The 12,096-nt window shown below is 38.4% G+C and overlaps 1 protein-coding gene across 4 annotated transcripts in view; it reads left to right on the forward strand.

Moving 5' to 3' along the window:
* Positions 1–12,096, forward strand: part of SNAP91 (synaptosome associated protein 91) — a 68,840-nt gene that overhangs the window by 15,059 nt on the left and 41,685 nt on the right. For all 4 annotated transcript variants that reach the window (XM_018078164.3, XM_018078167.3, XM_018078168.3 and 1 more), the window contains 5 exons: positions 4,500–4,642; positions 5,673–5,748; positions 7,578–7,680; positions 9,226–9,319; positions 10,500–10,611. In XM_018078164.3, coding sequence (XP_017933653.2) covers positions 4,500–4,642; positions 5,673–5,748; positions 7,578–7,680; positions 9,226–9,319; positions 10,500–10,611 — 528 coding nt within the window. The remainder of the gene's footprint in view (positions 1–4,499; positions 4,643–5,672; positions 5,749–7,577; positions 7,681–9,225; positions 9,320–10,499; positions 10,612–12,096) is intronic.

A 12,096-nucleotide genomic window follows, 5' to 3' on the forward strand; every position in this document is an offset into this window, starting at 1 on the left:
TGTAGACATTGGTTTATGATCTTTTCTAGACCTCGAAGTTCAGACCTTGTATTGATTAGCACAACACTGTAGTAGCTTCTTGATACAGTTCTGTATCTTGTAAGGGAAGACTTGTACTGTTGATTGCCTATTTAATTTTTTTTTGGTTGAAACTTGTGAACTCTTGCTTTAAACCACTTGTTTCTGTTCTTGACTAGTTTGGTATAAGAACAACCCTGCATTTTCTTTTCTATTAGGTCCAAGGCATTACTTAAATACCTATAAGCAAGAAAAAAACCTTCTAAAGACTATTGTAGCATGCAGTGTAATAGTGAGGAAGGTCTGTAAGGGGGTTACTGTCCGAGAGATGTGGCAAAGTTTAGGAACTGAATGTATGACACAGCTGAGATGCTGAGGCAGCTTGTGTAGGGAATGACAGCTGCTCTTAAGTTGGCACTGATATCCCTCTGAGCAGAGAGATCTTGTGCTCTGCTGCTGTTACTCTGCATACTGAAATGTAAATTGTGAATAATTAATTTTGAACTGGGAAATGCCAGGTCTGTTTATTAAAGAATTGAGGGGGGGAAAAAAACCCCACAACAAAATGAAGTTGTATAATCTCTCTCATCTAAAAAAACCCCAAAGTCTCAAAACTAGAAACTAGTTTTTAAAGAGACTGAAGGAGTCTGAAATTCCAAAACTTTCTTGCTGGTCTCTTTTTTTTTTTCTTTTTGGTCTTATGAGCTTAACAAACACTAAAGCGAGTCACATCTTCTTTTAGTGGTCTGAGGTATCTTGACTTACTTCAGTCTTCCTCACTGAACTCTCCACCAATCATTCTCAATTTGGCCGTTTGTCTTTTTGTTAATGAAGGTATAAATTATACTCTAGCTTTACTTCTATTCCCTAATTAGGTTGCAGATATTTTAAGCCTGGGTCAAAAAGCTGGTCTGTCAAATGGTCTAAAGACTGATATTTAGATTTCAGTTATGGTGCCAAAGAATTGACAGCCACATATTTCTTCTATGTGCATTGGTTTTACATCTCAAAATTTAACTCAAAAAAGAATACTGAAGTTCAAGTTATAATTTAAACAAGGATCCCTAGACTTAATAAGTATTCAAAATAGCAGATACCAAATATGAAGAAAGGAAATAGGAGAAATCATGTACTGTGATCTGACAGCTATAATTTAGTCCCACAGCAAACAAATGGATTCAAATGAAGGGTACATGAGTTCTTCATTCTCCAACTATTTCCTTTCTATGACGATCACGGTGAAAGCACTTGCTGCTACTGCAGTATGATTCCTGATTGCTTACTCTGCTTGGAATTTGTATTTGAGCTCAGTGTCTGTGTTTGGGGATTAGCTGTCACTGTACTGGATGGCTGCAGTAGCATAAACTTCATCAGAAGGGTACTTTTAATTCTTTTTTGCCCTGCTTGTGTGTGTCCCAGATGGAATCAACTTTGTAAGATTGTTTCTTATGGCTTCTGTTGGGCTGTTCTTCATCTGTTACTTCTTAATATTATCTATTTTGTATTAACATGTATACCTGTGATTTTCTTGGAAGAGTAAAATTCATCATCTCTTTTGAAAACTAAGTTTCTGTCCAACCAGTAAATGTTTGAATCTGTATCTTTTGAAAATGTACTTTCTGTGTTATTTCTTGTATATGCTTTCTCTTTCCTTATACCTATTCTTCCTTACCACACTGAAGTAAAATTATTTTTTCCAAGTCTTATTTTAAAATTTAGCTTAGCCACCAAACTCTGCTGCTCAGTTTGTTAAGTTAGCTATGTTGGTGAGTTGTTCCAGATGCTGATGATTGCCGTTTAAGCTGAAACTCTGTGGTATTGGGGAAAGAAACCTGGGAAACTTGGGTACCTTATCTTTGTGGCATGGCTAGATGGGAAACAACTTTGCAAGAATTACCCCCATACACCTTCCAGTCTCCTTTTTCTGCACTCAGATGATGAGTGACATCTTCATGCATGGTTTAGTTCTTTTCTGTGCACTGGAAGTAGTAGGCTTAAATTTAATCATGCCTCTATTTGGCACACTATAATTACTCATGTCCTAAAACATTCAGAGCTGCAGACTGAGATGCTGTACCCTCCAGCAGTTTGGAGAGGAGGCAGAAATGACTGACTGACTCTAGAAGCAGTGCTGTGGAAGCATATAGTAGTGCGTTGTAGCCTCCATTGCCGGCATGGCTGTGGGTGGACTCCTCTGAGGTTTCATTATCTAACATCCATCGATGTTAGTGTCTTCCATAGAGAGCTACATACTGAAACCTAGGACTAAAAGCTTCCAAATTTGATGCATGTTTCCTTATATTGAAGACAAATGCTGTCATCTGCTGTAAAACCTCTGAATGGGGTAAACAGTGAGCAAACCACTTGTGACTTGCTTCTAGGCTTTTACAAACTGCCATCTTCTATAATGCATTAATCAGCAGCACAGAATAAAAGATTATTGGGCTGTTTGTACAACAAGATCAAGGAGAATTGTTTCAGCTCTGAGCTTCAGCTGCTGTCATTCAGTATCATGGCTTTACTACTGTAATACTTAGCAGAACTGCCTCCTCCAAAGGTAATATTACTGAGGTTATAGAAGTCAATGTTAAGTTTCAGAAGGTGTTCTGAAAAAAACCCCAAACCAACGTCCATAACCAAGACCAAAAAAACACCATGACAACAAATATATTAAATTCAAACTGGGTGAACAGTTCACATAATTTTTAATTCCTGTTTCATTACAGAAAATATTTCCCTTGGCCTGAAACTCAAAGCAACTTGCAGCTTTTTTATGGCCATACAAAAGACAAATTTAAACTCAAGCACTGCAGTTTTCCCAAGCTTCTGACTCTGAGCTTGAATAGGTCTGTGTAATAGAATTAAAAATACCCATAAAATCACTTGTCATGAATTAAAAAAAAAACAACAAACCAAGCAAATAAACTAAACCTAAACTTTTGAATGCATCTGGTACAGCAGTGTGGATTTCTGAATGCATCAGGTATGTCTCAATAGCTGATGTGACTCATCAGTCTGTTTGAACAGACCTGTCCTCTGGACTCTTCCTGCCCTGCAGAGGCTGAATCAGTAGTTTCAGAGCAGTCTGAACCTTGACTTTCCACTTCTAGGAGCATTAATGCTCTCCATTATATGGAGGGGAAGGAAAGGAAGTCTGCATAATGGTGACCCTACTGCCCAAGTGAATTGAACTCTTGTAGAGTGTTTACAGCAGACTCGCATAGTTAAGGTATGCAAGGATCAGTCACAGAATGCCTGTCTTCTTTTAAGGTAGAATATCTGTCAACACTGAATGACTTGAGTAGTTGGATGAAAATTTCTAATCTGGGGGTGGGGAAGATATCATTAAAAATTATTCCTCTAAGGGAAACTGAAAGATGAGTATTTTCATTAGTAACACAGATATCGCTTAGTCTAGTAGTTAAACTGTTTAACTTTTCTTACTCAGGTCTTCACACTTTAAGCCTCAGCCCTACAATTAGGTCTGTATTCAGTGTTCTTTGTGTTGCATGAAGTCATCTCCTGGTCTTGCTAGGGCTATGTCTGGCATCACATGGGTTTTGGTCATGCAGTTGCAGTATGCAGTTTCCAAACATGTCTCAAAAATAGGTAATAGCTTGTAGAAGGTAATTGCTGGCTGCCTAGCAAGAGTCTGTAGGTAACAGGTGATGTAGTAAATCACAGATCCTGTCAGTACATGTGTAATATAGATACTAGTAGAAAGCTTGCTGCCCTACTGTTTAACTACTTAACTTAATTTCATGCATTCCTCTGTGCAAGTCTATACCTTTCTAATGTACAGGACACAAAGCTGTATTTTATTTTTGTTCCCTATAGCAGTCTAATGTCTTATTTCTTCTATGTAAGGTGCAGTTGCTTGCAGAAGACTGTTATTCTTGAGTATAAACTAATGTCTGTCCTTGTACTCTTTCCTACTGTTAAAGAGGTCTTAATGCATGTCTGAATGCAATCTTCTGCTGTCTGGGTCTGTAGAGACCCTAGAAGGTGTGCTGGAGCTTGCTGATGAAACTAACCTCTGGGATGACTAGAGTATCTGTTGCTGGTGATACGTCTTGTGGCTGATGTGACTGGGTTCAGTGTGCTTGCCGTATTATCTGTAAGTGAAGAATTCAATAACACTTAGTTCTGTAACCCAACGGTAGTGAACTGCCACAGTTCACTGGAAAACCTGCAAGCTTTAAGGTTATGTGATGCTGTGCACCCTAACTTCATCTGGGATAAAGATGGAGAAATGTTTGGTCATAACTGAGGACAGACTTACTGGAAAACTAGTATTGTTGGATGAAAGAGTTAGACCAGTGTTTTGTTTTGTTTTGTTTTTTTAATGTGGAATGTAAGCACTGAACTTACTGTTTGTCAAAATCATGGCCTGCAGCCTGGTGGTCTGAGAACTTGGCCGTGCTGCAAACCCTTTCGTCTTATTTGTAGCACCTAATGCCTTCCTTTTCTCTCTCCTGCAGACTTGATCCAAGCAACTAATGAAACAAACGTCAATATTCCTCAGATGGCTGATACGCTTTTTGAGCGAGCAACGAATAGTAGCTGGGTGGTCGTATTCAAAGCCTTAGTCACCACACATCATCTAATGGTTCATGGAAATGAGGTAACAACTCTTCCAAGACCCCATTGACACTGAGCAGATTCCAAGCCAAAAACGTTAGCAGTGCAAAGGCATCTCTTCTGACCTGAGAACAAAGGGCAAGAATGATTCTTGAAGAGAAAATTTGCCTTTAACAACATAGTTGGAGGCATGCCAATTATCTCTTCATGTCTCTTCATTTATAAAACCAGAACATAAGACCAAGATGCAGCCTGTTCCTGGATGTTGACAATTAATGTGCTATCTGAAAACACAGGATTAAACACATTTTTTGACTAGGACCAAAGTTGATGTTCTGGCATATGTGTACTGCCATCCAAATTGCTGCCCTCTCTCTGCATGAGCATTAAAACCTTTCTGGTGCTGTAAATTCAACTTAATAGCCTATTCAATTGAGTTTTCCTTTCCCTTGCTTTTCATTGACCTGTATAGACAGGTATGGCTGCATAAAAACAGAAAGAATATTTGAAGAACTTCAGTATGACTGTGGAACAGTTTGTCCCTAGCTGTATATAAAGTGTTCTCATGCAGTGAACTTCTCACAATGTAAATTTTTACTCCTATTGTTCCATTCCAAGTTTTGGCCAATATTCTCATCTGATTTCTCTAACTGTTTCAGGCTGTTAGTCCCTGTGCTTGATGCGGGGCCTTGCTTGTTATTAAAACAGGCCCTCAGTTTGGCTGAAACTGAAGGCTGCTGGATTGAAAGTCTGGGACTAGCCTGGATATGCTGCTTTCTAAGCAGATAAATCTTGTGCTCTCTCAAATCTCTTTGAGAACTAACCATTTTTATTGCTCTTTCCACAATCTGGTTTCTATTTTTCACAGAATCTATTTTTTATATTTACTGGAGATTCTGACTAAAAGTAGTTAATCTCAATGTATGGAAAAAGTTTTGAGGAACGTATTGGAGGCTAAGACAAAAATCTGGGGTTTCATGGTGTATGCTGGAAGTAGACTGTTAATCTTCCTGCTAGGAGGTACAAAGCCTTCAGATACAGCCTGTGATAAGAAAAATAACTTTATGTTGCAGAGATTTATTCAGTACCTGGCATCTAGAAACACATTGTTCAATCTCAGCAATTTTCTGGACAAAAGTGGATCTCATGGTAAGCCTACTCATGTCTATAATCTTAACAAGATTTTGAAATAAGATACTATTGTTAATTAACTCCTTCGTTCGTAAGATGTAAATAATAAAAAATGTGCTACTGAAGCCTTTTTATAAGTACTTGATAAATACAGAAGTTCAAGTGAACTGCTGAACAACTTCAGAACAATGTTTCTCATCTCCTGCAATATTTTTACTCAAAAGGTGAAACTGTCCAAATCCCTTAAATGCTAGTTGAATTCTGGGCTGGCTCAGCTATCTCCTTAACTATTATGGGTACTAAAGTTGAAATTAATAACTTTCCATTTAGTTTTTTGGGTTTTACTCAGTCTTAAATGGTAATTTGGTTGCTTGGAGACACTGCACTGCACTGCATTTAACACTGGGGTTGTTAAATCTGATTCTTATTAATAGGCATTGTCTATAACTATTTAAGGGGGGGCTGTTAGCACCAAAAGAACTAGTTGGTTTTAATTTGATTTGAGTAATAAATTTAGAAAGGTCTAGGCAGAAATTAAGGACTTGTTACCTCTAAACCTTACAAGGTCTGCTTTTCTGCTTTTTACTCTGGAATTATTAGTGAATTTTCCTGTGCCCTCACTTAAGAGGAGAAGCTTGTTCCATGGTAACTCTACTAGAGAAGAGAGAAAGCATAATTCTTCAGCTGTCAGAGAATATTTGTAGACTGTATGCAGAGCACAGGAATGCTGCAATAATGGGCAAAATCGAAGCAATGCCACATTACTCTCGATGTAGACATGTGACACCAAAAAGACTTTAGCATCTTTTAGATGTGGTAACACAGGGCAGGAACAAAACTAAACAAATACTAAAAGTGTGTTTGTCTCACCAAAACATACTATGTATGTTCAAAGACACTGGCATTTGTCAATGATGGATTCTGTTAAATGCATGCATTTGTGTTCTTCACCACTTCAAACTTGTATTGCCATTTCATAGATAATGCAACAACATGTCATAGATAATGAGGCATCAGATTTGGTAGTGTTATGGTTGATGGCAGAGATACTTAATGATGAGTGATACTGAGGAAAAATATAGTCAATGACTAAGTCAAGGGGTGTGAATATTTACAAAGGTAGCAAAAAGGGACCTGCACTGAAGGGAAGGATGGATTGGCTTCTGCATGCGTTTCTGTAGCTTAGAGGAAGAAATTTAAAAGGACAGACTGTAATACTAACTGCTCAGATGTCATAGGCTTGAAGATCACTGAAGTTTGAGGCTGCTTGTACGGTATTATGTGCCTTGAGGATCTCTAGTGTCACACTTCAAGGAAGGGAGTAATCACTGTGGATGCCGTCATAGTTTCTTTGTTCTGATAAACCTAGTCAGGGGGATTTTGAAGGTCTGTCTAAGAGCTGGAGTGACTAACATATCAGGACTAAAGTATCAGGAGTGTTTAAGTTGAAATTGATCTTTATCCTGGAAGTCATGTACCAGTTAAATGAAAACTTTTTGCTAACTTGATATTTTTCTCCATTATTAGAGGGGTAGCTTTTGCCATCAAGTAATGTTACTTCCTAAGTATGTAGGAGCCACTAGCAGGTTTCCCCAGGAACAATGCCACTGATGCATTGGATGAATCTGTTGACAGCATAGGACAGTGGTAGATTGTTTTGGTGCATCACTACTGATTTTTCTTCAGAAGCTGGAAGATGTCTTGTGGTGCCTGTTCTGTATGTGGAGTTGTATAGTGCAACAGAAATCATAAAATCTTAGGGTCTATTGACTGTATATTATTGTTTAATAAAGAACACCCAAACAAGCATGAAAATTAAATATGAGATGTGTAACTGTTTTTTGCAGGTTATGACATGTCCACCTTTATAAGGCGTTATAGTAGATACTTGAATGAAAAAGCATTTTCCTACAGACAAATGGCATTTGACTTTGCAAGAGTGAAGAAAGGGTAAGCAAAGTTTAGATACGTAAATTAATAGGGTTGCCATGAAAATCTTGTTTGTGGCATTATGCTCTATTTTAGTTTCTCAGTGACTTTGTTCTTATGTTCTCTGTGTAGGTACAATAAAACACCAAACTGGTTTATTTTTAAAGTATTTATAATGGTTTAAAAATTGCTAAAAGAGCAGAGGAAAGACTTGGTAGTAAGGCAGATACTAAAAACCAAAGTAAGGTGCCTTGCAGAACTGGGGGTGTTAAGTCTGACTCTTATAAATTGTGCTGCCAGCAAGACTGTGTTTATGACTTGGAAAAGAAAACACTCTGAAACCATATTTAGGATGCTTCATTATTCTCCAGGTACTTTCCCTAAGAAAGATGGCTAATTACAAACAAAACCTGAAGTGAACACCTGAAGTTCTCAGCAGGCAACAGAGCAAACAGTTATAAACTGAACAGAATATGGTTGTAAACTGCTGGTTTTATTTCCCACAAGAACTGTGTAAAAAAAAAAAAAAAAAAAAAAGTTAACCCAGCCCAGAGTAGTATGTTGGTATTTATGAGAACATTTTTGTGGTCTCTGAGTACTCTAACTGAGACTTTAATGGCTCTAGATTCTCTCTTGAAGCACAGACAAACAGCTTAACACCCACTGAAGGTGCAGCTTCATTGACTGCATGCTAAAGATGCTTCTGCTAATCAGAGTTGCTTACAGGATCCTTCAGGCAGTTCAGGTGTATTCTGCAGCTTGGGATTGTGACCTTTTAATGCTGGCATCGCTGCCATGCTGTTCTCTCATGCTTCTCAAAGAGCCAGAAGATGTGGGGCCTACTATGACAGCTTTGCTGTGTAGCTAGATGCCATTCCCTTAGTGGAGACCAGAAGAATTCTCTCTCGAACACTTGATGTTAAATAAACTTAAGTTTGGGTTGCTGGGAATCCTGCTTTGCTGTATGTTCCTGGAAAGGCTTTCTATGCATGTTATTTTTGGTGCTCAGAGTATTGCATAACGTAAGTAAGAATAGTGGTATGCATTTCCAGAGAGGAGATGCTATACCTGTCTGCAGCCAGAACAGGGCAATACATAATGGTGGTTGTGCAGGTAATAATCATAGATAAAAATTAATATGCTTGAAGACTGCTAAAAGACTATGGGCAACAGTTAAGAAATGCTATACATCTGTGGGCATGTTAGCAGTGAATTGTCATTAGTTATTCATAACAAACTTCAGACACAAAGTTTATCAGTTCTCTAAGTACTTGTGAGGCAGTCAAGTAATTTAAACTCTCTGTTTTCTTTCCATAAAGAGATCAATCTCTTGCATTCATCACTAACACAAAACCTTTCCTCACCTGCTGTGAGGGAGGGTGGCTGGATGAAGGATTTTTCATGCCAGCTCTCATCATAATGTGAGAATCAGGAGAATCAGACAGTGCTTTTGAAAAGGTTTATAATGAGTTATAGCTGCTTTAAGTGTAAATTTAGACAACAGATCAGTTTAGGGGAAGGGAGAGGGGAAATGCTGTGGCTTTTAATCTGTATTCCCTCTTGCAGAGCTGAAGGTGTAATGAGAACAATGGCTCCTGAAAAGCTGCTGAAGAGTATGCCAATATTACAGGAACAAATTGATGCACTGCTTGAATTTGATGTATGTATTGAAGCTGACCTAGCATTAACGCTGGGCAACAACTTATAGCTGCTGCATTTTAGTGAACCCATTTCGCCTTGTAGGTAATGTTTTATTGATCATTCCGTCATTTGGGCCAAAAAATCCCCTTTTCAGTGTCCCAGTGAGGCAGTGTGGCGAAGGATGGCCCTTTCATCTGCGTATGAAATGTGCAGATTGCACTTTTGGTTTTGTAGAGAGGGAAATTGGAGTTTCATCTTCTGTATCAGTGAGGGGAAGAAATGGACAAAATAAGGAGATTGAACACTTTTCTGTCTCTTGGCAGAAGAGGAAGAGGGAAAAGCCCATTAGAATACCACATGTACATTGTTTGGCTTCCTCAAAATCTTCATCTGGTTTTCATCTGTAAACTAAATTGGCTAAAGGTTAATCTGGACTGTTCAGAGAAGTAAGTGTGTACAATATATTTATAGTGTCATGAGTATTAGTGGGATTGTTTATTTGACCTCGGGATAAAAGGAGGAATCAATTGTCGTATGAGGTGCAGTGTAACACTTTGAAGAGGTCTTTGAAGGAATCTGTCATGAAGTTCTTCTGTTCTTGGTGGGCAGAAAGATACACTTTGAGGTGGAAGGCAGGACCCACTACAGCTCTCAGAGGAAAGCCTTAGAAAAACATATCTCGCTAATGAGTTTTTTATTCCTTAAATGGCATAGGAATTGTGATAGTGCTCTCAGAAGAGGAGATAGTTTTAAGGAAAGAAATACCTTTTAATAAATGACCGCTTATTTTCTTCCCGAGTTCATGTGAGAACTGAAAGGGTCTTGACATCATTAACCCAACTGTGTTATCTTGTAGACTGTTGAGGTTTTCTTAAATTCTGCTGTAAACTGACAACTTTTGTCCTGTTTCATTAAAACTTTGTTAATAGCATATCTGCCTTCCTCTTGTTTGTGATAGGTGAAGGAGTCCAGACTAAGATGTTTACTGTTGATGTGGATACTCCTCTGCTATGGTGGATTGTTTTGGAGTGGCAAAGAAAGCAATCCTTGTTCTGCTAACCAAAACTTTTGTTTAGTGTCTTAGTGTGAAAGCTTCAGTGCTTGATTCTGTCTATAAAAGCATCAAATACCTGGTGTGAGCCAAAACTTCTGATTGCATTCAACACTTCTGTTGTAAATAACTGATATTTTATTTGTAGGTTCATCCAAATGAACTGACAAATGGTGTCATAAATGCTGCATTCATGCTTCTATTTAAAGATCTCATCAAACTTTTTGCTTGCTACAATGATGGGGTTATTAACTTACTAGGTAAGTAACCTTGAGTCTTTATTTTACATACCACAAGTGTGTGAATGACAAGTTTCCTATCTGCTTCAGATTTTTTTACTTAGCTTACATGAAGACTACATTTTTCTTGACTGTTCTGTTCTGTTCTGAAATGAGACAATTTTAAGCTATAACCTCTTACATTAGTGTTCATCTGAGGCTGGATTGTCACATGCCTTTAAAATTGTGCAGATGTATACTTGAAGACACTGACCATCTCTGTGCTTAAATGAATGTACAGTGCTATGCGAGCATGCGTAATATGTCCTGCAAAGTTAGCAGCCTTTGCATTTTTAAGATGCCAGCATTCCTCTGTTATATATCACAGAATCCAGTAGGTTTGAAAAGACCTCTGAGATCATCAACCGAACACCACCATGTCAGCCAGACCACGGCACTGCATGCCACATCCAGTCTTTCATTAAACACCTCCAGGGATGGTGACTCCACCACCTCCCTGGGCAGCCCGTTCCAATGTCTAATCACTCTTTCTGTGAAGAATTGCTTCTTAATGTCCAACCCAAACTTACCCTGCTGCAGCTTAAGACTGTGTCCTCTTGCCTGTTGCTGATTGCCCCCACCAGGCTACAGCCTCCTTTCAGGTAGTTGTAGAGAGTGATAATGCTGTGTGGTAGCCTTAGATGAAGTAATGTACTCCTTAATAACATTCCTTATCTGTCTGAAAGCATGACTGCCAAAACTGGAACTCCTCCAGAACCCTACCTACCATCAGCCTACAAAGTGTATAGGAGGCTGTGGGCATGTTCTGAAGCTCAGGCAGTCTGGTGGGATCATCAAAATGAACACTTTAAGCTGTCCCTGTAGAAGGCTTCCTTATGATGTCTAAATCCAGGGGTAGTTGTAAACTGCAGGAAACATAACTGACCCTGTAGAAAATGAGCTTCAACTGTTAAAATTTGTGAGCACTGCAGCTGGTCTATAAAGACAGCTAAAAACTCAGATTGCTTGGCCAACATGACTGACCTAAAACTGTCTGCAACTAGAACAGGAAGAAACAGGCATTATAGCAGTGTTACAGTGACTGAACAGGCAAAAATATGTTCCTGAGCTGTAAAGCTCAATATCTTCTTTATCCATGTTTTAGTGCTTTCTGGTGGTTTCATAAAAGTAAATCCCACGTGTTTAGACTGAAACTGTAGGCACAGGAAGCTTATGGAGCAGATACAAATGTGTTGGGCATAAAAATTCAATTAGACAAGTAGACAATTTCACTGTCTACTGCTACTTAAAGTGTACGTTCAGGTTGAAATATGTGGCAGTTTAATAATGGACACAAATGAAGTTTAGAGAGCTACTTAAGTGAAAAAGGTACTGTTCTTTGGACTAAAGGCAGTGTGGAAGAGGACATAATATATGTTTAAGTATCCTTAATTATTTTGAGCTTTAAGTTTGGTAGCTGCATCATCTGCTTTTTAATCTTTAAGTAAATGGTTTACATCACATGCA

The sequence above is a fragment of the Manacus vitellinus genome, unplaced genomic scaffold (genome assembly GCF_001715985.3).
Source record: "Manacus vitellinus isolate BGI_N305 unplaced genomic scaffold, ASM171598v3 scaffold_4_pilon, whole genome shotgun sequence".
In the NCBI taxonomy this organism is placed as follows: Eukaryota; Metazoa; Chordata; class Aves; order Passeriformes; family Pipridae; genus Manacus; species Manacus vitellinus.